The sequence below is a fragment of the Leptosomus discolor genome, chromosome 1, assembly GCF_034619465.1.
Source record: "Leptosomus discolor isolate bLepDis1 chromosome 1, bLepDis1.hap2, whole genome shotgun sequence".
Lineage (NCBI taxonomy): Eukaryota > Metazoa > Chordata > Aves > Leptosomiformes > Leptosomidae > Leptosomus > Leptosomus discolor.
The window spans coordinates 105,947,354-105,974,334 of record NC_141391.1 but is presented as its reverse complement, the minus strand read 5'-3'; the positions used below and the strand labels follow the sequence as shown (position 1 = coordinate 105,974,334).

At 39.5% G+C, this 26,981-nt stretch overlaps 1 protein-coding gene across 1 annotated transcript; it reads left to right on the top strand.

The window, feature by feature from the left end:
- The first annotated feature begins 910 nt into the window (after positions 1–910).
- GABPA (GA binding protein transcription factor subunit alpha) lies at positions 911–26,181 on the top strand. The gene is made up of 9 exons (XM_009950998.2): positions 911–987; positions 3,677–3,821; positions 4,701–4,785; positions 10,761–11,006; positions 15,418–15,612; positions 16,426–16,482; positions 17,512–17,652; positions 19,037–19,229; positions 23,378–26,181. The coding sequence occupies exons 1-9, from the start codon at positions 911–913 to the stop codon at positions 23,604–23,606; spliced, it is 1,368 nt and encodes a 455-aa protein (XP_009949300.2). The 3' UTR covers positions 23,607–26,181.
- The last annotated feature ends 800 nt before the right edge of the window (positions 26,182–26,981 follow it).

The window sequence follows — 26,981 nt, the reverse complement described above, 5'->3', positions numbered from 1 at the left end:
CATCCTGCTCCTTTTGCTATGAGTTGGTGGTGTTATTTGTTGTAAACTGTTAATATAATTTGGCCCAGTTCTTTATCGTATGTATTTCATACTTATGATGTGTAGGATGGTTAGTGAAACATGAGAATATTATACAAACTATGTCTTTACAGACCAAATGCTGTAATTCTTTCTTTCCCACTTACATTCCAACAGACTCCAGTGTTCTACAGGGTGTGAAGATCTGCAGTGTCAATGAGAATATCGTCATGGAATAGCTTTCCTTTTAATTGCTAACATACTGCATTAGTTTGGAACTTAACAAGATGCGTTCATTATGCGCATACTGTCAAGTGATCGCCTGTGAGAAGGGTTTTACCTATTTTCCTCATTTACCTATGAGGAAATCGTGGCTCCTCTGTCTAGCTTTCTATTGCAGGATTTCATATAAAATGCTGCTTAAATTTATAAGCGGCATCTTTCAGCCTTGCTAGGAAGGTAGTATATAGCTGAATTCAGATGGCAAAATATGCATAACTTTCAAAGTTATATATTTCAAACTTTCAGAAGTTCTTTGCAACCAGCCACCAAAAGCTGTAGCTGGCTGATAACAAAAATGTTCACTAAATTTGGATGCCTCTAAGAAAATCAGGCTTTGGGCCCTGTGCTAATGTCCATTTATAGTCCTGGATTTGCCCCTAGAACGTTTGTTTGAGGAGTGAGTATTGTAATCTGCAATCTCTTTTGTAAAATCTGTATTAGCTTTTGGCTTTATTTTTCAGGTGAATTCTTCTCTTTAAAAAGCTATCCTGGTATTTTAAATTAAAAAAAGTTTGCTAGGACACAGCCCATCATTTATAGTTTTGTTGGTCTGTGACTTACAAAAAATTTTTTTTTCTGTTCATAGCTCTGTTCTTAAGACATTTTAGCCATGACGAAGAGAGAGGCAGAGGAGCTGATAGAAATAGAAATTGATGGAACTGAGAAACAGGAATGCACTGAAGAAAGGTATGTACTTCTTTGCTTTTTGGGGTCCTTAGGCTGCAATTCATTCATTTATTTGTTTTCTTTAATTGATTTCAGATTTGTGGCTGCACACACCAAGCTTGGTTCTTCAGATTTATTATTGGGTATTGTGTAATGCTTCAGAGATGGCCATGGTTATGAAATAAGTACAAGCATTTTCTAGCTAGGCAAAGGAAGTAACTTTAAACTGGCAGAAGTAGCTGGCTCAGTATGATCTCCATAATCCTGCAGTTGTTTTTTTCCACAGTCTTTCAGCTTTCTTGCTGGATATGAAGTTCTTAGTTTTGCTTGTGGTCTTTTCAGTTTTTCTGTTTCTTATCTAATTAAATGATGGTTTTCTTGAAGTGGAACTATAGCCACTATGGAAAGCCAGTATCATGCTATCATGTTCTTCAATCATAATTGCTCAAATCCCAAATCATTTTGTTTTATCTCTTGCTCTACAGTCTTAGTAGTTCTCTTCCCCTACTTTCATATCTGTATGAATATATCTACACGTACATGCTGCAAACCTTTCAGCTTCTGTGTATCCTTCTGTAATTGTGAACTTCTCAGTTTCTCCAATCCATTGCTTTATGGTTATACAGGGTCATTTTTTTTTAACAGAGCAGAAATGATGTTCTGTACTTGTTATATTGTTGTTAGAGCCACTCAAACCATAGATACCGAAGTCTGATATCACAGAACAGTGGGGGTTGGAAGGGACCTCTGGAGATCGTCTAGTCCAACCCACCTGCTACAGCAGGTTCACCCAGAGCAGGTCCCTCAGGACTGCATCCAGGTGGGTTTTGAGTATCTCCAGGGAAGGAGACTCCCCAACCTCCCTGGGCAGCCTGTTCCAGTGCTCTGTCACCCTGAGAGCAAAGAAGTTTTTCCTCATGTTCAGGTGGAAATTCCTGAGGTCCAGTTTGTGTCCTGTCACTGAGCACCACTGAGGAGAGCCTGGCCCCATCCTCTTGACACCCACTCTTTGGATATTTATAAGTGTTGATAAGGTCCCCTCTCAGTCTTCTCTTCTCCAGGCTAAAGAGCCCCAGGTCTCTCAGCCTTTCCTCATAAGAGAGATGCTCCAGTCCCCTCATCATCTTTGCAGCCTTTTTCTGGACTCTCCAGTAGCTCCTTGTCTCTCTTGAACTGGGGGGCCCAGAACTGGACACAGGACTCCAGATGTGGCCTTGCCAGGGCAGAGTAGAGGAGGAGGAGAACCTCCCTCGACCTGCTGGCCACACTCTTCTAAATGCACCCCAGGACACCATTGGCCTTCTTGGCCACAAGGGTACATGGCCAACTTGATGTCCACCAGGACTCCCAGGTCCTTCTCCACAGAGCTGCTCTCCAGCAAGTTGACCTCTGACCTGTGCTGGTGCGTGGGGTTATTCCTCCCCAGATGCAGAACCCCACACTTGCCCTTGTCAAACCTCATTAGGTTCCTCTCTGCCCAGCTCTCCACCCTGTCCAGGTCGGGGGCCATGGATTTGTGGGTGTCCAGTTTGCCTAAATGATCTCTAACCTGTTTCTCCTCAACCAAGGGAAGGTCTTCCTTTCTCCAGACTTCTTCTCTTACCTCCAGGGTCTGGGATTCCTGAGGACCAGCCTCAGCAGTAAAGACTGAGGCAAAGAAAGCATTCAGTAACTCTGCCTTCTCCGTATCCTCCATCACCAGGGCACCCAAATCATTCAGCAGCAGGCCCACATTTTCCCTAGCCTTCCTTTTGCTGCTGATGTGCTTGAAGAAACCCTTCTTGTTGTCCTTGACATCCCTTGCCAGCTGAAATTCCAAGTGTGCCTTAGCCTTCCTTGTTGCATCCCTGCATGCAAAGGTCTCCTGTCCTTTGACTTCATTACCTCAACCTGTTTGGTTTTTTTCCTTAATGCTTCCCTCCTCTAACTTTTACAACTGTCTTTGAAAGCACCGAGAGGCAGTTACATGTGTTGGATACAAATAGCTGAGGCTGGTAGGTGACCTGCTCGTTAAGAACCTGTTTTGAGAACTGATTCAAACCCACTAATTAATTTCTTATTCTGAGCTCCTTGTATATTTTTTCTGCTTACAAACTGACTACGTCTATGTAGTTTCTGATTTCCTTCTGTGTAAATGTAGAGAGACCAACTGTCTAAGGTCATTGTTAAGGCACTAGTCCCGTAACAGTGTTGTTTCTGAATGCCTACGCCAATACTGTCATCATTTTACTGCAGGACAACCATGACAGTTCCTTCTGGTTGTCTCTTGTGTGCATTACCTTTGTGGTGAGAAGACGGTGACAATTGCTCTGAATGACAGTGGATGTTTTTTCCTTTGTTTTCCCTTATCTGTTAAGTTTCTGTGGTTTTGACTTGAATATCTTTTAAATACAGGCTAGGCAAGGCAAATAGAATTAGTTTACTCTACATGCAAGTTAATTACAATATGTTGATCATGACTTAATCTCGGGAAAACGGTGATCTGAAAATAGTCTTGATATATAAAACTTAACTTTTTAGTGGCGAGAGGGTAAAAGAAAAGTTACACAACTGTAAAATCAAAGGGACCAAATTTAGTAATTCACTCTCTACTCAAGCTAAGAGTTTTTTGCATGGTATTAAGATTTCAGAGTCAGTAGTACTTAAGCTTTCCTGTACCTATTGTATTAACAAGCAAGTAATGATTTGTTGTATTTATTTGGTATTTAAGCATCGTTGAGCAAACCTACACCACAGCAGAATTTGTAAGTCAAGCTATTGACATCAATGAACCAATTGGCAATCTTAAGAAGTTGCTGGAACCCAGACTGCAGTGTTCCTTGGATGCACATGAAATTTGCTTGCAAGATATCCAGGTAAATTGAAAGGCTATGAAAGGCGTAACCTGTTAATGGAGAAGCATTTTGCATACTTTGTCCCTTTCTTCCATTGTTTGTGGAATTCATGCTTCATTTAGTATGTTAATTACAATTAAGAGTTTAATTTTACATCACGTTCATTATCATCGGAACACTTAATATGTACACAAGAATTCAGTGTGAATAAAAACAACGTACTTTTAGGGTTCCTGAGGTGAGGGTAAGAAAGCAAAAAATGTCCACCTTGCAAGTGAAAGAAGAATGAGGGCAATGACAATACTCTTGAGGTAGCCTACATCATTTATTGCTGCCTGAACTTCCGTGAATCAAATCTTGGTTTGAATCTGAATAAAATAGGAAGGTTTTATACTGTTCAGGTGCATAGATAGCACTCAAGACATCCCTCCCCCACTATTTCTGCAGGCATCACCACATTTGGTGTAACTGTTTTACATTGTGTTTAGCTGCATGTTTTATTTGTATTTCTAATCGAACATCCGTGGCTTCTCCAGAAACAACAGGGAGAATACTGCATTAAAGACAATAATTTTTGTGAAGGTGTTAAAAACCGAGAAAAGGAACTGTAGGTATTTTTCACAAAGCGAAGATACTTCCAGGTATTGCATTGCTTTTTTTTTTTTTTTTAGGTTAAAAAATGTCTCTGTAGGTGAAACTACCTTAAACAGAACAGAGTGTCAAGTTTCAAATTCCGATCAAATTCTTTGTTGTGTATAATGTCTGTATAGTACTAAAAATATTTGCATGATTCTTCAGAAAATTTGCTGCAGACATTAAGTGTTTCTAAAGTTTAAAGGAGAGTAAGTTTCTTAACTGTGGAACTAATACATATTTTTAATTTTTTTTGCTTTTATCAAGCTGGACCCAGATCGAAGCCTTTTTGATCAAGGAGTAAAAACAGATGGAACAGTGCAACTCAGTGTGCAAGTAATATCTAGGCAAGGTAAGCAGTTATATTTGTCTGTTGTACAGATGAATTAGTATTGTAGAAGTGATTGTTAACAAACTAATCCCCTACTATTTTTAGCTAGAAATTGAGAAAATCAGTGAATGGTCACATAGCTTCAGAATGTGTCTTTCTTTGCATACTGTGGTTATAAGTAGTAGTAATTAAAATAAATTATATGGACTGATGCTATTTGAAATCGGTTTTATAGTAAGTTCATATCAATTTCTAAATGGAGAAAAAAAAAAAAACCCACACAAAACTGTGCCGCCCCGCCCCCCCACCCCAAAACAAAACCCAAACAAACCTGGGTCAAATAGTGACAGTTACAGTATGAGGTGTTCATTAAGGGTGAGTAGTTACTCGTACCAGACCGAGTATCTAAGCAGGCAAAAGGTTTTTGTCTAGGTAGGTGGCAATTTCATCTTTGTGCGGTGAGTGAGCTTTGTGCTTCGTGAGCGATTAGATGATGACAGTATATGTAGCTAACTGAAAACTGGTAGGAAGAGCTGGGATCACTATCTGTTGTCTGTTTTCTTTGGATGAGAAGTCAGAGTAAACCATTGTGACAGAGGAGCGTTAACCAGGTGGGTAGGGATTTGTTGATGCATAGTTTTTGTTTGTATTTTCTGCTATGACAGGATTTCCCCTTGTCACATCCTCAGGAATTGGTAGGTTCATTGTTTTGCTTTTTGTCCTGTTCTTCTTCTGTGCCCCCTTTATATGTCTGGAGTGGAAGGATTGCCAGCACTCACTGAAGGCAACGTTCATGTTGGGCTCTGGGAACAGCTACAGATGTTTGTTGCTGTGTTTTCAAACAAACAGTGACAACAATTTCCTGCTGGAGTAGGGTATCTTTGATCTGTTTTGAGTTATGCCAGTAAAGCAGATTAGCAAAATTTGGGGAGCACAGGTTTTTTTCCTTGTCTAATCTACAGTGAAGCCGCAGGAGAAAGCCTTTCTGGTGTGTATTGACAGGATTAAGTAAGACTGACAATTTGCATTTAATGCTGAGTGTCAGGTGACTAGTGCTAGATTGAATCCTCAGTTCCCTGTATGTAATGGGGATTGAACTCCCTTTCTGGTTTTAAAAATAGTAGAAAACTCTTTTAGGGAGCTAGAATAACTGCTCTTAATTTGTGCCCAGTAACTTGTCGTATGCAGTGCTCAGGCTTCCATTTTCGAAAGGGTGCAGGTGATAAATGTCTTCACTATTAACATTTTCTCCCTGTGGCTTGGATTTTTTCTTTTTAAATGTATAACTGAGGTGCGTAACTGCATAGCACAAGGAGCTGCTGGCCTGGGGTGGGTTTTTGCCTTTTTTTTTTTTTCTTCTCTCCTCCTCTCTCCTTAAAAGAAACACCTGAGTATTAAGTACTGCTGTATAACTTTGGAACGATCCGCAGTGTCAGTTTTTAAACCATGATACTTGACACTTAAGCAAGTTATAAGAAATCTTTCTATTAAAGGCAAGTAAAATATGGCAGGACACAGTATCAGAAGACAAACAGAATGGAAGATATTTGGAGCACTAATGGGGAAGTGCACTTGTTACTCTGACTGCAGTGTCCCTTTGAGCCGGGGGGGGAAAACAGCTTCTTCTTGCCATCTGCATATTTTTCATGTGTGCATGAGGTATTGAAAGATTCTTGGTTTACTTATTCTTATTTTTCCCCAACTTGTATAATATATATAATTCAGCTGGCAGTAATCAATGATGCTAATCCTTGTGATGGATTGCTCTCTCTTATTTCTGAAGAGAAAAGCTGTTACGTCAGTTCAAGTGCTTTATCAAATTTTGATTAGCCATCTGTAAATTCAAATAAACACCAGCTGAGGTATAGTCCATTGTAGTTCTTTTATAGCGTTTCATACAAAAGTATCTTAATAGACATTACAGCAGGTAAAATATCAGTCTTGTTTGTTCTTTTGACTAGAAAGACCATTCTGTCACTCCACCTTGCCATAGCTCCTTCTGGTTTGAAGAATGGAGGCGAATATGGTTTTCCTGCCATTCTGAGAAGAGCGATTTTGAGTGCAGCCCTGCTCTGTACTGCTCTGAACAAAGCCTCCTGCAAGTCTGTGGAGATCTGAGCAACTGTGTTGCATCGTGTGTCAAAGAATTTGAAAAAAGCTTTAATTTTGAAGACCTTCATAGCAAATATTTTGGTTTTTTTTTTTTCAATCCAGACACAAGTTGTATCTGATCAAGGGTTTCTCCTGCCTGTCTGACTAGAGCTAACATCAGTTTAACGTTTTGCTGTCCTTAAGCTGTTAAGGTTGATGAAGGGTTTTTTTTTTGAGATACGATAGAATGGATTCTGACCCTATCTTTAGTTTCTTTAGTTGCTTACTCTTTTTTCTTTTTCTTTTTTTAACAAAAGAAATGGACTAGGGGGGAAGGAAGATAAACTTTTCAGGTTGTAAATTCCAGTGCATAGATGGGAATCTTTTTTGGGAAAACTTCAGAGGTGGAGGATCTGGCTGGCAGTCTTTCACCTGAAGGAATCTTTTCTTGCTTTTTTCTACTTCCTTGACACGGTAGAGGCAAGCTTGAATGGAAGGACTTGCCACACTTTATACAGATGAACTGTGGGAGACAGAGACACTAGAGTGAAGGGGCTAGAGTGAGGGCGGTGACCTCTGACAGTCATCGGTTGAAGCAATAGGAGGAGAGAAACTTGTATTATGGAGGTGGACAATGTAGTTTTGCTTTCTATTTCTTGTTGTGTGCAAAGTACATGAACAGGTACTCCAGGTAACCTGCCATTCAAGTTGTTCACATACCACATAAACTTAAAATGAGTCAGGACCATGTTTGTGAGTGAACGTGTGTGTAGCTGCTGATTTTGTTGAGCTCTGTTCTGCATACCCAAAGCACACCTGCAAGATTAACAATTTCTCAAGCAAAAGCTATTCCACCTACTTTTTAAACACTTGACTGACATAAGAGGTTAGTGTCCAGCTACTTTGAGAATTTCTGAGCGTGTTTATGTAGCCATACTACAGATACTTAGATTTTGGGTCTAAGTGGTGATTAAGCAGGAAAGGTTCTTTGGATTTAGGTAGCTGAAGTCCAAGTCCTGTTTTAAGTGTGAGTAACTCCTCATTTGACTGTGGTTTCTAAACTGTTTTTTGCAGTAACTAGTCCTTTAATATTTTTAGTATGTAAAGGAATGATTCATAAGTGTAATGAAACATACTGATTTAGATTAAAGGCGCTGCAGTTTGACTAATGTCCTGTCTCTGGCTGTGGTTAATACTAGTCATTTCAAGGAAAAAAAAAAAAACAGGTTGCCTGCAGGTCAGTTTTAACCCTTGTGTATTCTCTAGCTTCAGACAATTAGCAGTTGAGGGTCTTGTACTGGCAACATCTGGACATGTCTTGATAGTGATGTCCTTGAAGTTTTGTACTTTCTGTGCCAGTTTATGCTTCTGAGTTGCGTGACATTGTCACATTGTGTTCCACAGCTTACGCTGTCCAAGGGAGACAGGACATCTGGTTTCTCATGCAGTAGGTAAAGGGATATTGTTACCAAAGTATCGTATCAATAACTCTCTAAGACCAATGGGTAGGTATTAGCAAGCAAGGCATTCTTTATTGCAGCGCTGGGTGCACGCGCGAGTCATTTCGCAAAGGCGAGCGCGCTTTTTGGTCGCACGGTTACAGTCTTTGTAGGCCTTCCTCATTACACATTCATTATCTTTCCCCAAAAAGGCGGTGGTTTTCCAATGATTTCCCAGAAATGTTTTACATAAGTTCCTTCCCCCTTGCGCATGCTCTATCAAGCAGAACTAAAGGGGTCGGTGGTCTTTCGAGGATCTCTAGTGGTTGTCCGTAGCCTTCCTCACAATGTCCTCTAGTTGAATCCTCATTCTTGACCACAAGCCAGGGCCCTTTTCTGATGCAGCCTCTTGTTTGTTCTGCAATGGTAACAATCAGTTGTGTAGAGGTTTGCTAGGCATCTCCTTGGCATCCCCTTAACATCTGGCATGTGCAGATAGCTTTGTCTCCTTAATGACTCCTTTAATCTGGACCTTTTTCTCATTTATGTCTATCTGGTAGCTTTGAGGGAGCTCCTGCTGTTCCTGGGTTCCTGCAGTTTCAGTACATTCCTCTTTCATCAGCAAACAGGCTATGCAGAGTTTCAGGAGCCAAAGTTTCACATAGTTTCACAACCCCTAATTCAAATGTTAGCAAAACCAAAATTCACACAAAAGTAGAAAACTTGACTTTATCACTATGAGAAGAGATGCAGACAAACCCAGTGAAGTAACGTTGATCTAGTTTTGCAGTAGGTTAGGTGGCAGAATGTTTAATAACATTTTTACTTACAAGTTGATTCTTCTACAGACTCATGGCTTTGATCTGCATGTTTGCATTGTGTCTTTTGACGTGTAGTTATTTGATAGTGAATTATTTTGTTGGGCAGTAGTGAACTATTCCTCTCTAGAATCTTTTTTATTTACTTTTTTTTTTGAAGATCAAAAATAGAGCCTTAACCCTTAGTGTTTTCCCTTACCCATTTCTGTCTGACTTTGAAACAAGCCTGTGCTGCACGTTAATTTTGGGTGGCCTAGATAGAACACTTACTCTCCTTAGTACGGTACTTCTTCGCTTTTTCTTCATGTTTGCTTCTTCATCTAATCAGCCACTCACTGGTTGCCTCTATCTGTTTTCACTTTCTTTTTGCTGCAATTTCATATTGCTGCATATTGTACTTACGGTCTTTGTAGTGTTCCCTTTTTAGTATTTTTCTTAAGCTGAATTCCCTTTAAAGTCTAGAGGAATACTTGTCTGAAAAAGACTTGGTTTGTTCTTACTTGCAGTACAGGTAAGTACTGAATTTGTTTTCGCTTATAACCTGTGGCTGGATTGTGGCTTTAGCTTTGAAGACCCGTCGCCTACAGAACCTGCTGTCTCCCATTGAGCTTTTAATAGAGGTTAGACGGGAGGGACACAAAGTAATACCTTACGGCACAAGATAATGAAGTTTTTCTGGCCACGTGATGTTCTGTGAATCCTACTGTCAACTGCGTAAGCCTAGTCAAGGTTTTCCAAGTCACAATAAAATGGAATTTTACAGATTTTTTTTTTTTTTAATGTGCAAATATGTTTGATAAAAATCTCTTAAAGAAGTGCAGTTGTTGGTTGTTATTATAATGGAAATTATATGTTACAAAAATTGATTTTTTTTTTTTTCTGTTTAGCATATTATGACAAGGAAAATCTTCTATACAGTGTCAGAAATTTGGTGAGGCACCAGTTGGACAAAATACCTTCTCAGAAGATGACAGAGAAGGTGGTGATATGGAGCGTTAGGAGCATTAGTGAATGTGTTCTTTATTGCTGCAGAATAGATACGGGTGTATCTTCGAACTCTGTGGTCTAATATCTTAAATGACAGACATAAAACCAATACATGAATAGCTGATGAAGCTTAAAACATGAAGATTTTTCTAATTTTCTTTTAACTTGCTGGTGAACACAATGCCTCTTGCAGGATACTGTAACAGAATCTTAACTCCAGTGTGTAGACCCCAGAGATACTAGAGAAATATTGTAAAGGCTGAAAGAAATGCCTCTTGGTTGGGGGAGAGAGGTGGATGCTTGTTCTGTTTTTTTCAGGGTTTGTTTTTTTTTTCCCTTCGATATATTTCTTACAGACCAAAATACTTGTTCTTTATGCCCACATGCTGAATGTTCTGTTCAAGATATGTGAAATGGTTCACCTAAATAGAACAGGAAGCTGTAATAGTGGGGGAGGAAAGAGGGACAGCTTTGTGTTCACCTTACTAAAGTATATACTGTATAATGGACTATGTCATTCTAATTTGGGACATTTGACGATGCTTTTGTGTCATTCTTCTTTCCTAAGTATGCTAACACCTATTAATCAACTTTAAAACAACATTTTTGTCATATTTGCATTGCTGTCTTTAAGTTTTGTGTTTGTTCTTTCTATACTTAGGGATAGACCCCAAGTTAAACATCCTTGAAATTGTGAAGCCTGTGGAGACTGTGGAGGTAGTGATTGATCCAGATGCTCATCACGCAGAGGCTGAAGCTCACCTGGTTGAGGAAGCTCAAGTGATAACCTTGGATGGAACAAAACATATTACAACGATTTCAGATGAAACCTCTGAGCAGGTGACACGATGGGCTGCAGCGTTGGAAGGCTACCGAAAGGAGCAGGAGCGCCTTGGAATACCCTATGGTAATAACGCTCGACTGCGTGTGTGTGCGCACGTGTGTTCAGGCAGGGGCTGGGTTCTGTTGTTCGTTTCGGGGATTGGTGTTTTTTCATAAATGATAAATTAATTTTGGTTATATAATTAAAGTACTGCAGTACCTCAGAAAAGGCTTCTTGTGATATGGGTAAGTACAGTGCAAATATCTGCATAAGAGAAAGCTAAAGAGAAGTAGATTCAAGGCTTGTAAAGATTTTATTAAAATAGTGCTTTTTGCTCCATAACCTTCTTGTCATTGCAGTTTTTAGAAAGCTGTTTTCTTCTTCCTTCCCTCCTTAAAAATGTGTATGTTAGTGATAAAGCTCTTTTTCATATATGTCTGAATTTGAAGTAGACTTTACTTGGTGGGGGTTGCCTCTGAAGACACTGAAACATCATAGGTTGTAGGATGCCGAGTGTAGTGTTAAATCAGATTTCAGCAAGCCATACTTCAACATACTGAAAAAAGAGGATTCAGAACTGAATGCAAGTATTCTGATAGATCATCATCTCTTTTGAATTAATCTTGTTACTTAGCAGGCTGCTAATTTAATGTTAGCTTAGAAAAAGCATCTGTGAATGCCTGCTTAGGATTGAACTGGAACTGGGGGTTTTAGACCCGCATCACGTTCAGGAGATTATCCAGCTGAGTTGCTTGTAGCGACTTGCAGAAGGGTACTGTCAAGGCATATTCAGTGCACATGAAGCTGTAGTATCTAAGCAGACCTGCAAAACTGGGATATATTTGGCAAGTGGGATATTTGGAAGTGTTTAAGAATTCCAGTGAAGTCACGGGTCTTTGCAGGACACGTAGCTTGCCAATATTTTGAATGTATTTTTGATAACTAAAGCAATAGCTTTTTCTTGCCTTTTTATTGTTCTCATTGACAAGCACTTCCAAAATAGTTTTTATCATGCTATGTCTGTTGGTAATCAGGGATTTGACACAGAACATCTGGGGAAAAAAATGTGAGGCGTTGTCAGGAGCAGACTGATATTTTTCAGCATGCTCTCCCACTAATGTAAGAAGATTACTTAAAACCGTGTCGTTGTGTTGAATAATGTTGTTAATAGACTTTTTAATAACGTTGCTGCTTTAAGAAAACCCTGTAACCCACAACTGTGACTTTAGAAGTTTAGTGTCTTTTGTGTCATGGGAGTGCAGATTTTCCAGGTAAATCATACTAGTTCATTGTGGCAGAGAGCTCTCTATTAATAATAGTGTTCTCCTGATATCAGCAAAATGTGCTAAACTGCCTTCCTTGAATGAGTAAAATTTTAAATGTTATCTGAGTTGACGTTGCAGGGACTTGAGTTGAAATAAGGCACCACTAAGTTCTGCATTGTGATACGGTCAAGTTTCTGAGAATAAATAATATTCTTAAGGTTCTTACGTAGTCCCCCCAAAAAGCCTTTCTTTTTAACATTTGTAAATGTACATCTTAAAAAATAGAGAGAGTCCAGTTTCCTTCAAATAGTTACGAGACTTGGTTCTGTGAAGTTATTGGAAGTTACTCATCTGAAATGATTCCTTGAATCTTTTCAAAAGACAGGATATGTGAATATTGAAAGTAAAGTCCAGTCAGTAAATAATCATCACTCAGAAAGGTAGTCATATAGTAGCTTCATCCTTACAGGTTTCTCTAATTTACTGCAAATGGAAAATTAGCTTTTAGCAGGTCTTTAAAATGTTGTGACTTTCTCTTTATGTTATGTTTTGGTGAGTTTTACTAGAGATAACAAATTCTTAGCTTTAAAAGCTGTTTCTGCTAATACAACCCAAAAAACTGATACCATTGCAAAGGTCCCTAGGAAGAAGGAAAATGCGAATTGGTATGAGAAATACAGCCAGAAAAAGGAGCAGCAGAAAGCTTGGAAACCATGGAACTAGTTAGAGAAAGTAATGATTCATGTTACCTTGCAGATTATGTTCTGTCAATGAGAACAAATTAGCAGCATTTTGATGAAAATTCACTGCTGATAACCTTTTGAAGACCAGAACCCTTTTGGTGTGGCTTTTCCCAAAGGGTTATGTTGCTTGGGTTTAGGTAGCATCAGTGAAAAGTGATGCAATGTTACTGCCCTTTATTAAGCAAAGTGGACTTTGTGGCTCTTCAATAATGTTTTGTAGGCCTACAAAGCTTTGCTTTCTTTAATTCTTAAAATAAAAACTTGTCAAGGTGACATCTGTTCGGGATATCGTGATTTAAAAATATGTAGTTGTTCTGCTCCTGTTTTTTGCACTTGAGACAGTGAAGGTAAATATCCCTGCTTTAATTTCCATTTCCAGTTTGTGCTCACTGACACGTGTTAATATATTGCATACAATCTTAACAAAGATGGTGCTTAGACTTACCCATGCTCTTTCTAGCTTGTTCACACTAGTACTGCTTGAAACAACAGACTTTTTCTGTTAAAATGCCTTGGGTCAACAAATCATGTATTGCACATGTCTTGAGTTGATTTTTTTATTACCATTTCTATATGTTCCTTTGCCCTGTGAGTTGTCTGTACTATTGTGTAGTTGGTGCTGGCAGTTAAGTGATGTGCATGTTGTTATGTTCTGTGGAAGTGTCAAACAGGTGCCCCAAAGCTTGATGCCGTGGCTTGTTTGATTCAAATAGGGGCGTGTGTTGGGTCTTATTGTATCAAATCTTGGTTTAATGCTTCGGTTAGTGTAGTCTTTCTAGATGAGGTGTATTACACTTCCTGGTTTTTATTTTTATCTGTGTATATAGTGCATGTTTATTAGCCCACCCGTGTGGTGGGCTGACCCCAGCTGGCAGGTGAGCCTCCACCCAGTCACTTGCTCACTGCTTCAGAGGCATGGGGGAAAGAATCAAAAAGGGCCAAAGTGAGTTAAAAAAACCCCCATGGGTCAAGATAAAGACAATTCGATAAGCTGTCCTGGCTGCGTCACCTCCCAGTTTCTTGTGCACCTCCAGCCTACTTGCTGAGGTGAGTGAGAAACAGAGAAGATGCTGTGTCAGGACTCCAAAGTTCTCTGACCAGGTTCTTTTAGATATTCCATGCGTGGAATGTGTAATGCTTAGTATCAAATATGCTTGAAGATGGTTGGCATTACATGGGATTTCTGATTTAGCAGGGTGATAAAAGTTACACTAAAAATGCAGTACAAAGGTAAGTTAATTGCAGCACACTGTGCAGTCGCAATACCGGTGTGATTCCCACTGCTGGTCTCTACATAATATTACATAATATGCTCACCGGCATGATGTTAGGTGTCCCCAGTTGCTGGGAAAGAATATGTGGGTTGAAACCAGCCCAAGCCCGTTGCTCTCCGAAATTCTTTTGCTGGTTGTCTAGTTCGTGCAGTTTGTGTTGGGCTGAGCCACGTATTCACTCCCCCCATACTGGTCTGGCTGACTCAGGGAGATGTTTACACCACCATTGATCCACTCAGCTGTTGATAGCTGTTTATCTAAAAGAAAGGCCACCTTTTGGTTGAGATGAAGTCAGCTTCTTTGCATTATTCTCTGAGCTGTGTGGGCGCTTCACCCTTGCCCATCTCCTCTGAGCCATCTTCTGCTGTGGGGGAGTTGCATTCTAGCCCTTGGGCCTTAGTCAGTCACACCTTGACTCTGTGCGAACACTGCTCAGCGGTAGCTGAAACAGCAGAGTGTTACCTACACTGTTTTGGTCACCAGCCTAAAACATGGGACCGTATGGGCTGCTGTAAAGAAAATTAACTCCATCCCAGCCACACCCAGTGCAATGGTGATTTAAAATAGTTTAGAAACTGGGATAATGTGAATGAGTTTAGATTGTAGTATTTCATCGTAATCACGTGCTGCTCAACGTATTTGAGGGAGAGCATCCTGGTGTTAGAGAGACTACTCTCTTTTGAAAGTAAAGACCTATGCAAAAAGAAAAATAATTATGTTCTGTGTTTGAGAATTGTCAGGTGTAGTTCAGATGTAAAAGCTAAAGAAAATCCCTTTGTTGCCCTTTCCATCTCCCCGCCAAACAACACCGCTCCATCGGCATTTTCAGAGGAGTCAACTTTCCATCCAGTCAGATTTGGCCATGATAACTACACTTCTTGATGTTGTGTATTTTCTTTTATGGGAGTTATTATATAATTGAAAACGTACCATTGTTGGACTTCAACTGAGTAGCAGCACTGACTGGCCTAGAAGCAGACCCTTTAAAAAAAAAAAAAAAGATATCAAGAACTCCTTAAATAAAATTTTTTAAAAGGCCTTCAGAAAAGGTCATACAAAAAAAAAAAAAATTCCATTTAGACTTGTGTGAGCGCTGTGGGTCAGTAGCCCCTTGTGTTTCATTCTTGTTGCCTGTTACAGGGAGGACTAGCTCTGACTATACTGTGTGCAGTGTGCAGAGGGGTGATTTGCAGTTTTGTCTCTCTTTTCCCAGACCCAGTGCAGTGGTCGACAGACCAGGTGCTCCACTGGGTGGTGTGGGTGATGAAGGAGTTCAGCATGACTGACATCGACCTCAACGCGCTCGGCATTCCCGGGCGGGAGCTCTGCAGCCTCAGCCAAGAAGACTTCTTCCAGCGCGTCCCACGGGGAGAGATCCTCTGGAGCCATTTGGAGCTTCTTCGAAAGTGTATGGGAGATTTTTTGTAATTGCTTTTACTTATTCCTCCCTCTCCCCCTTCTCTTTTTTTTTTTTTTTTTTGTTTGTTTCTTTCTTTAATGATGAAACCTGTTGTGAGCAGTTGTTTTTCCTCTACTTAGTATTGGCAGTGCAAATGAGGGCATCAATATGAGATAACAGGAGGTATTAGTGGGAATGTCTGCTGTTATGAAACTTGTCTGCATATAAACACTGTTTGCCCGTCGTTCATCAAACTTCATAACTAATAGGGAGGAAGTAGTGACTGATGATTCCTGCTTTGTTTTTAATAAAGATTCTTAGTTTGTGCATCTCCTGAATTTGATAGTTTTATAATTAAATATTGATTGTGAGTTATTTAATGTACTTCATAATGTACTGTCATATAGAAGTGAAGATTATTAAGCATAGGCAACGAACTCCTTAGATTGTACACCACACAACTGACAAGTGATGTGTTCTGTGTGCATAATACCATCATGTATATGTGCATTTCAGATTTACCATGCTTGGATGTAACTTGGCAGACTTAAAGCTATTTCCATCTTCATTTACATGATATAGCTAAAGGTTTCAGGGGATGGAGAATGCATAAGATACCTTGAAATTCACCGCCTACATCCTTACTTCTAAAAGTTGAAGTGTCTGTACTCATAAGACCATGAACTATGCGTGTCTCTTGCAAACTGATACCAAATTTTGACATTTTTCTCTGTGAAATATGGAAGTTTTTGATCTTCAGGTGACTTGAAATCTCTGGGTTAAATAAAAGCTTACTATTGTGTTTTTTTTTCTAATTTGCAGATGTGTTGGCTAGCCAAGAACACTCTGGAGAAATAGCAACTGTTACTATTGATCAGCGTAAGTACTTCTGCCAGCAGTTAATTTGCACAGTTGACTGTTTACACTGTATTTTGGTTCAGCACTATGATGTTACAACATTTAGAAATTCACTCAAGAGAGCAGTTTTCCTTGGTGAGGGGAGGAGGGTGTATTTTAAACTTCAAAACAAAGTGTTTGGTTTCTCAATATTTTGTTACTGGCTGAAGAGTGGTGTGTGACCTGAACTATGAAAGTTTCTAACTTTCGTTTTGGATGGTAGGTTTTCTGCTCTCTGGAAATAAGGTGTCTAGGATGCATGTTTGAGGTCTTCGGTTGGTCTGATTTTTTAGGTTATGCAGTGCATTAATGAAAAGGTATATTAAAATGTTATTATTTCAAAAGAAAGCATTTCCAGAAACCGAAAGGAAGTGTGGAACAGAGCACTTGCTTAGAAACCAATTCTAGAAAAAAATATATTAAAGAGATTTTCCAGTTATATGAAACTCATTCTTCCAACTGAGTCAGTGTCATCAATTATTAAAATGAATTAATTTTCAGAAGACTTGTAAGCAGCTTATGTGTTAATGCAATACACAGTCTATCTATTTATCCTGGGTTTGTGTCTAGTTAAAGCCATCTGGAGTGGGGCATTGCAATAGAAGGGTATTTAATTGCTGTTTGAATAGCAGGTAGGGAGGGTTGTTCAGTGACTGTAGAGGAAAGTGCATTAGGGTAGATCATAGGAGAGCAGCATAAAGATGAAAACAAAGGTGTGAGAGGGTGTTGGGTTTTTTTGTGGAAACATGTAATACACATGATAATAACCTAAAGCTGATGTTTTAACTGTAATGCGGCATGTCTACTACGAGTCTAAAAACCACATTTTCCACTGTAAGAGGTAAAAAGTCTTTAAATTATTCTTAGCATTGTGACTTGTACGGTGTGTCTCTTTAGCAAAGGAAAAAACTAACTCCAGGGTGTTATGATAATACAGGTAATAAATAATATATGCCTGTTTCTGTGCCAGCCATTTATAATTGATGTTCTGCCATGTTTTCTGCTTTACAGCTGTGCAGATTATTCCAGCATCTGTACAGCCTGCTACCCCAACCACCATTAAAGTAATAAACAGCAGTGCAAAGGCAGCTAAAGTACAGAGAGCTCCAAGGATCTCTGGGGAAGATAGAAGCTCCCCTGGGAACCGAACAGGTACTGTCTCCATTATTTTCAAATGCAGGCACGGTAAACACTTATTAGTTTGGATTACAGTTTTGTAGAACGCATCTTTGTCACTCTAAGTGTGAGGTTTGCGGAAGTCCACGTGGTACGGAGGGGACTGTAGCTGCAAAGTGTGTCACGAGCACGTGCAGGCCTGGCAGGTTGGTTGGCTCACGCAGGCACTATGTTAACGTGGTGCTGCAGCTTTTGAGTCCTGCAGTAAATAAAACATATTAAATTGTTTCTGTCACTTAACGGTCTGCCCTCTCAAACCACTGCGTAGCATTTATTCAAGCTTTTAACTTCTTTCCACCTTCCATTTGCAGAAAGGGGAGAAAATAAACTGTCTGTTGTAGAATCCTGGCCTGACTAATACTTGCTCTGCTTGTCCCCTCCACCCGCCCCCTGTGGTTTTGTGACTTCAGAATTTATCAAGTTTCAGATTTCTTGTTTTGTTAAATGAATGCATCTTCTGGAAAACCGCACGCTGAATCTTCAGGTTATTTTTGGAATTACTGTTATTCCTACATACTCTTTGATAATTAATAGCTCATCTAAGTGTCTTTATCTTATTTTTTCTTGCTGTCATTTTTGCTTTGATTGTCTCCACTATTGTGATTTTTTTCTCTTAAATTCTTTCCTCTTCTTCCCCTTGAATCTTTGTTTTAAGCTCTCCACAAAGGTCTATAATGATGTCATTCAGGATTCCTAGGCCAAGATTTTATCAGCTGACATCAGTGGGGGATACTCTGTGTTTCTCCCTTTAGACATTAGGTCTGCTGTCTGTATCTCACTGAGAAATTACAAATGTAAATGCAGATACTTGAGTTAAAAAGAAATCTTAATGATTGGACATGAAAGATGTCAGATTGGCCTAAGCTGAAGTTTGGGTGTTTATTTTGTATTTCTAACATTCCATGTTAAAAACTGGGGACTAAGCTTTTTTTTTTAAAAAAACAAAAAACAAAAAACAAAACAAAACAAACAGCTTCTCTGATACGTGTGTATGTGTGAGTGTGTATGCCTGAAGAGGAATAAGCAGCTCTTGCTAAATCTGTTCTATTTTAGGGATAGATGTGTGTCTAAACGACTATGTGTAACGTTATGTAATTTTTTTTTTTCCTTAAGTTTATGAGAACTCTTTGATTTTTTTTTTTTTTTTTTTCTGTATTCATCAGTTTCCTTGTAATAGATTAATACTGAACGCTTTGCAGGAAAACATGTACAAAAGAATAATTAGAAGAAATTAATTAATTTTCCTTCCATCATATATTCTTTGTTGGTCTGCTTTAATATAGTGGTTGAAAATTTTTTGCTGCGAGGAAACCATAGACAGGGCTAACTGAAGTGGATCTTGTTATTCCTATTTCAACAGGAAACAATGGCCAGATCCAGCTGTGGCAGTTTTTATTAGAACTTCTCACTGACAAAGATGCTCGGGACTGTATTTCTTGGGTTGGTGATGAAGGAGAGTTTAAATTGAATCAGCCTGAACTGGTTGCGCAAAAATGGGGACAGCGCAAAAACAAACCCACGATGAACTACGAGAAGCTTAGTCGGGCTTTGAGGTAAGAAACTTTAGGAACTGATGAGATATGAAGCGATTTGCTTCCACTTGGCTACTTTATTTTTAACTATCGTAATGCAAGACTTGCTGCTTTTTTTAGTAAAGGGATAAACAGATCCTCTGAAGCTACTCCTTCCTGTCCTAGGGGCAAGGTATTTGTTGGAGTTTTTTTTTAAAGAAACTAGTACCATAACTTCTTGAAAGCTTATCATCTTTTTTCAAGATTATTGAACACTGACATGGTAGTTAGTTTGGGTAGCTCACTTTGGAATTGTTTCTTTTTGATGCATCTTCAGCATTTATTCTCTCATTAGTGTGCCAGACAATATTGATTATTGGTGAAAGATACAGAAATATGTGAATACTCTGAATTAGTGTGCTTTTTGTGTTTTACAGTTTACTTGTTCATGTTCCTCTTGCTCTTGTTACGGTATAAAGTGGATACTGCCCTGCAGTTATGTAATCATTAGTAATTTTCTGTATGTAACAGTTTTTCCCTGTATGTAACAAAACTTAGTTTCTAAGTTCAGCTGTTCATTGATCCATTCCATTGTTCTTATGTTAGGGGAGTTAAACTGAAAAATACAGTTGACAGGTAAGTTTCAGCAGTTGTTGTGATTGCAACTTGGTGAACTTCTATCATCTGAAGAAATGGAAGCGTTTCAGGCTGTCTTCATTCCATAGTGGTTTTGTAGTTTGATGATGGTAAAAGGGACTTGTGTTACCAGATCGCTGTAGGTGATGTGCTTGAGGAGGGGGAACGATGCAATTATCTGAATTTATGACTTCTATTCCCTGATTATTTGGGCCTCTGGAATAATTTGAAGATTCATCCAAATTCTCTGAAATCGTTAGGATTGAACTTTTAATTTCTTATTCTGGTATGGTTAAATCTATTTCTCTTGGTTGGTTTTCAAGAACAGTATTTAATGCCTAATCCTGCAAATTATCTAAGCAGTTTTAGGAACTCTTTTTATATGAGTGAAGTTGCAAGTTGGTTGAAGTCTGGTTTACTTTTCAGCATTTCCACTTTTGGCTACATTATTTTTCTAAAAGGACGTAAACACACCTAGCATTGTTGTAAGAAAAGAAAAATCAACTTCTATTTAAAAATACCTCTATGAGAAATTATGGTGAAGTTACTATATTCTGGCTTTCTTTAGTCTTTTAGGGATTCAGCGTAATGCTGAATGAGTTCTTTCGTTAGGGGAGCTCGAAGTCTAGAAGACCGTGAATGGCACGGAGTCAGTAAAGAAGGGCTGCTCGGTATCTCGTGTACACAGACAGGAGGCATCCAAAGAAACTGGCAGGCACCAGACAGGCAGCTTAACTGTACCCTTTCGCTTGTCTTGTGACTTCTTTACGCACGGCATTGTGGATGCCAGAATTATTTTACGAGTTTGAGTGTAAAGTGCACGAATTGATGAAAAAACAATATTTTGAAGGGTATTAGGTACAGAAAGATGCAATTTCTAGAAGTTCCTGAGCCCCAGATCATTGAAAGCAAGGAGGAGTATTGATATATCCTGACTCTTTCATGCTGTTCTTTCGGCATCCTCTGTTGGATGTCTGTTGGAGTCTATATCCTCTTCTAGAGAGATCTTTAATCTGGTCTTGTATGGCTGTTCTTGCATTATTTATATATTAAATTAGAATGTTATTTTTTTCTTAGGATCACGGAATCCCTTGGGTGGGAAGGGCTTCAGGAGGTCTCTGACCCAACCTCTGGCCCAATGCAGGGCGTTGCCAGTAGAGCTGCTTCCCAGCCTGCACTGTTGCCATACCATTCCCATACTTCCAACCTGGTTTTGTGAATCTAGGCGTTTGTGTACTGAAGGTGTATGTGAAAACTTTCTGGAACGTAAAAACGATGACAATTTGGGGTTTGTCCCCAAGCTAGCAGAAGATCGCAAAAGCAGCTGAAGAACTTTTAGAATAACGTTCTTGTCACTGGGATATTAAACAGGTGTCTGCACAGTAATTTGCATAAATCACTATTGGAGAAGTTTTGCATTTGTATTTTAGTCACAGAATTGCAGAAATCACATTTCTCAATGTTGCCGTTTTGGCAGCTGCAGCAGTATTGACGTGTTTTCTAACACTTGAATGTCTGAAGGGATGTTTAATGCCTCTTGCTACTCCCATGGTAAACACTGTTGCCGAGCTAAAGTTTTATTAACTGGTGATATGTTTTGTTTACTGATGTACTGAAGTTACTGTGTCAATTGCTGATTAACACGGAAAATGATGTTGGTATTATTGAGAAACGCGCTAGCTCTTCTGCCCAGCAGTAGGAAAACCAGGCAGTACAGAAACCAGGGCAGAGTGAAAAACAGAGGAGTGCCTTTTATTTGTTACGTACACGTTGATAAATTTTCTAAAATCATCATCTGTTTAGTTACCCAGTAGGGAAGTGAGACTTGAAAAATAGTTCAGCTCCTGTATTATTCTGAAACACAGTTTTCATGTGACTCAGAACATTCCGGTAACTAAGGCTCTGTAAACTTGCATGGGTATTTATTTTTGTTTATTTTTAGCTTTCTGTATTTTTGAATAAGCAAATCCTGTAATCAGAAATGCATTCAACATAATACTGAAAAAATGCGCTCGCCCCATTGCCTCAATTCTAACTAATTCTAACTCTATTCTAAAGCGTAACGATGCAGGGAAGACAACGGGAGTTGAGGGAGGCGCAGGTGTAGTTTTGGGGGCTGGAGTGAGAAGGACTGAGGAGGAAGCTGTTCTGGAGAAAGGCGAAGGAGAGCTTCGGCAAAGACCAGACTTCCTTCACCCACAGAGCAACCGCAAGCTCTTCGGACAGTCCTTGTGCTCTGTAACAGACCTCTGTGGCTTTTTGCACGATACCAGTAACCAGCAGGCTTGCCAGCATTTTTTTCTACGTAGTTTATCTCTCATCCTGTCTTTGCTTTTGTCCTGTTACTTAGGTCCTGGCCCTCAAAGGTAAGAAATGAAAAGGCCTTTTTTTTTTTTTTTTTTTTTTTCAAAATTTGAGGTGCCTGAAAAAATTTGGCTAGATTCTTAGTAACTGACCTCTTTTCCACTAGAGCTGGGAGACAGAATTGACTTAATTTTGCTGTTGAACGAGAATCATTGTTGCTTTATAAGCGCATCTCTCACAGCAATGAGTTTTAGACAGTCAAGAAATCTGGGCTCATTTGTACTACTTCTGGGTGATGGTTTTGAGGAAATTAAATTGTGTAATTTTGATTGGTTGGTTTTGATTTTGTTTTTTTCCAAATTTATGACAAGCTTGTTATGTTCATCAAGTCCAAGTTATATCCCCGCCACTCAGGTTTTCTTCATGAGAAACGTGACATGTCTTCTATTAGTGCCTGCAGTGAGACAAGAACAGCAACAGAACTGTAAAATTCTAAGTTCTGTTTTATTGGTATCACCTGAAGTTTTATAATGTCTCCGGAGTACAGTGGGTCATGCAGACTTTGTTATCTGTACTGCATTGCTGCCCAGTCTGATGATTCTTTTGTGACACAGTGTGAAAAGTATTCAGAGTTATAGAAGTCTCTTTTAGTTGTAAATAAAGGCAAAAGGATGTACTTTTGCCAGCGTATGAGCTATAAAACAAACAAACTTGCTTTTACAGTTTTACTTCTATCTTTGAAAACAAGAGGGAGAGAATGGCTGCTTTAGTATCGTAGAAACTACAGGGCTAACTTTCAAACTTTCCAACGTGATTTTTTTTTTTTTTTTTCCCCCTCAGAAAAGCAGAGACAAGAGTAAAAAAAGCAGGGGACAGTAATGGGAGGGGAGACAGCATTTGCTTATTAAGGCGGTATCTATTAAGCACTGTATGAAACTGACATATATTCCCCCCCCCCCCGACCTAGCTGTTTTTAGAGACCTTCATTTCTGAACTGGTGCTTCCAGCTGTTTTGTTTCTCCTTAACATATCAAGACACAAGGACAATTTTCAACCCTCTTCCCTTTTCTCATATGACAGAAATCCTAAACAGTATCTTAGTATGTGAAGTTATATGAGAATCTTGATGAGAAAAAGATTCGTATTTTGGCCTCCAAGTGACTTTAAGTAAAAACCGATGTGTGTGGAAGTTACAGATGCTCAGCTTTTACGACTGTTTTTCTTTTTTTTTTCTTTTTTTTTTTTTATAGATACTACTATGATGGAGACATGATTTGCAAAGTGCAAGGCAAGAGGTTTGTGTACAAGTTTGTCTGCGACTTGAAAACTCTCATTGGATACAGCGCAGCAGAGCTGAATCGGTTGGTCACGGAATGTGAGCAGAAGAAGCTGGCCAAGATACAGCTCCATGGCATTGCCCAGCCAGTTACAGCAGTGGCGCTAGCTACTGCATCCCTGCAAACAGAGAAAGATAACTGAGCTCTAGGACCTGAAAGCGGGAGCCTGAGGCCTTTCCTATATATCCAGAGCAGTTGCTGCTCTTACCTTTATCAGAATTGGAAACTTCTTTTGTTTCTTGACAGTACAGTATAGAGCATGATTTTCTATAAAGAACTGGGACTGGCATAAATTTGGATCTTTTAGCAGCATTTATTTCAATATAAGTTAAGGGATAGCCACAATTTCTGCAACTTTGAGTCAGGGCCTCCGTGGTATGCAGTTTGAAATAGGTGAGAAAGGTTGAACTGGTCAGCGCTCGGGTGTCCACAGCTGCACAGGTAACTTTTGCAGCGCTTTTGACAACAATGAAGTACCTACAGCAAGCGGGGCTGGCTGATCAGTTGTCTGAACTCAGTCCTTTCCAGTCGTTTGTTCTCTGCTGAACCACCAAACGGCGGTCGATGCTTTCCAAGTTAAACATGTTCGTTACTCTCATTTAATGGAGCAGAGCTGAAAGACACATTAAATATTACAAAGCATCAGGTTCTTAAAATAGCTTCTGTGTTGATAAGCAAAGGAAACTAGGACTAGACCGAACTGAAGATCAGTGCTGAAGAAGGAGATCCAGGTTTAGATCTGGCTTGGGTGAAAAGCCAGTTATGAGAGTTTCACTGTAACATGTACATAATATGCATATGTGAGGGCAAGTGCTTACCTGTTTTGAAAGACATTGCTAACGCTAGCCATTTAGCAAAAAAGAGAAGACAAGGCTTCTTCCCCCACAACCACCCCCCATCAGGTGATTGGAAAACTTGAAAAAACAGCCCTCGCCCAAAGAGTAGTTTGTTTTGGTGGGGGGGTTTAATGCTCTGATCTGCACGGTAGCCAACCTTCCTAACTGAAGACTTAAGTTAATCACAGTCAGCAGTCTCCGTTTAGAAATGAAATGCAAGCTGAAAATAGTCTTGCAGAGAATGAAAGTTTGATTTCCAAATTATTGTACAGTCTGACATATATTAAAATACAAAGATGTATTTTTTATTTAAAATTAATTTCATTCTGAACTTCGAGTGACGTTTTTGAAGCTTCATAAGCTACGTGCATGCTCCAGAGCTGGGTGCGATTTGCAGCCTGGATGGTGACTAGAAATAACTCGGAACGTATCCTGAACTCTGGGCTACGGGGAGTACTTCATGCAAACGTACACATGCAGTGAAAAGTAGGTTGCAACTTTTGAGCTTCTGCCTATCAGACTATTTCTTTTGACGGCTGAGGAGGGTGCAATTTGGGGGTTTACTTTTGCCCCTTCATGTTATTAAACAGCATAAATAATTATGTCACCATGCATCTCTTCCAGCTCTCTGTAGGTGCAACCCCCTCTGGTAACACTTAACAATGAAAATGCAAGAGGGAAAGCTTTACTTCTGGGAGGGATCGAGCTACTCTTAAATCAAAAGCGCTTGTACAGCGAGGTTTTGAACATAAAATGTGTTTGTACTGGGTAGCGAGAGCGCTGGTCTGTTGTTCTCGCTCAAAAAGGAGCGGTCATGCCTGCAGGCAGAGAGCACAGGAGACTCGTGGTAAGGTTGCACTGAGGACAGAGCTTTTTTTGTTTGCAGACGGATGTCCATCTGCAGATAGTTTTTGCTTAACAAGAAATCTTGCGTGTAGTTGCAGCCTGCTTTTTTTCGTCATCACCACAGTCATTAATTATTTTTTTTTTTGCCAGATTCTTTCAGTCACTCTTAGTACTGTTTTCATTCTTGAGCTCTTAAAGCACTCCCTCTGCTGAGCATGCTGGTTTAGTTTTGGTTTTTAAAAAAGTCTCAAGCCCTGAGCAAAAATATGTAAATGCGTCTGTCACGAGAGGTCAACCGTCGATCCGTTTATCGCTGTGACAGTAGTCTGAGGCCACCGGTTGGCAAACGGTTGAGGTAACTTACGCAAATAGATGCATGTTCGCTTACTAAGAGTAAGGTGAAGCCGGTAGTTCTTCAGTGGCAGCACCTACGTACGCAGCGGTGCCCCGTCGCTAAACAGAAGCCCAACTCAAGTCACTCGTTCTGTTTCAGAGAGTTTGTGAGAGGCCTTTTAAGTTGAAACACCGTATAAAAAGAGGAGAAGCTTGAAATAACAGCTTTCTGGATCGAACTGGGCTGTGGGAGGATAAACTAACAGCAAAATGGAAATGTAGTATCAGTACTTTAGTCCCCTGAATGTTCTCGTTACGTGGTAAGCCCTCCAGGGGAGGCCTCTGGTACCACACTTGCTCTGTAAATAGGTCCGGTGGTTATTTTGCAGCTTTTCAGTAGGCGTGATAGTCCTTTGGGTTCTTTGTTGTGGGGTCACCTGCTTTTCCGCCGTGTCCTAATTAGTAAAGAAGGAATAAAGGAGGAATCTTTCAATCGGTGTAAAATCACTGTCACATTCCCTGTAGTTGAGGGAGAAATCTGTGACTAACTTGATGTCTTCAGTAAAATAAAAGATGTAGAATATATTGTCAAAGGCTGTTCTGTTGCTGCCAGAAGGAAAACATAGAATATTCCCAATTTTTTGTAAAACGGAGGGTTTTTTGCATACTTTTTAAATAAAGACACTTCTACTCTGCTAATAATTATGTATTTCTTTTGGGTTTTTTTGCTTTTTTTTTGGTAATTTTACATGAAACAATTATTTTCTATTTTTACTCTGATAAAATATTTGTGCATAAAATGTCAATATAGTAAAATAAAAACGTTATACAGCTAATACCTGTTGACAATTCTTAATTTTTGAGAAAGACGTTTGTAGTGTCATCCAGACAGTTTAAAGACCAGTTTAAAGATGAATTACGCACACTTTATTCTCATTACTCTTCAGATCACAGGCTCGTTACAGGAGGAAGGCAGACATCTTATTTTCTGAAGACACGTCGTCTTTCCCTCAGTACTTGGCTATGTGTTTCTGCTTTTGAACCGGAACTTGGTGTCCTTCACTAATGTAGCAGCTTTCTTTAACATCTCAAGTGTAAATCTCAACATGGCGCTTTGATAAAGATAACGATGGAAGTTTTAACAGCAGGACAGAGTGGAGCCCTGTAAAATGGCGAGGTTTATGCTTCTAGCAGTGTTTTAATTGGAAAGGTTTGTGCTGGTCTGTGAACTTTGGCCTTTGTTTCATTCTTGCAAGTCGCCCCGCTTGCTTCACGTGGCCTGCTGACTCGATTGTTAGTACTGTCCTTGTTACAAAGAAGATAAAATTCTGATGAAACTGTTACTTACCTTATTTTTAAATCGTGTCTCAATAGAAATACTCTCGTTAAACCTCTAAACTCCTCCATCTGGACTGCCAAATTCAAGACTGAAATATTTTGTCATCTTTGAACCTACCGAATCACTTGATTTCAAAATGTTTATGTTGGACTCAGCAGGAACA

Excerpts from the sequence above, each read along its gene's own strand:
- GABPA (XM_009950998.2), top strand. The coding sequence starts at position 911 with ATGACGAAGAGAGAGGCAGAGGAGCTGATAGAAATAGAAATTGATGGA. Across the intron at positions 4,786-10,760 it reads GCAAGTAATATCTAGGCAAG|GGATAGACCCCAAGTTAAAC; the intron begins GTAAGCAGTTAT and ends TTCTATACTTAG. Across the intron at positions 11,007-15,417 it reads GCGCCTTGGAATACCCTATG|ACCCAGTGCAGTGGTCGACA; the intron begins GTAATAACGCTC and ends CTCTTTTCCCAG.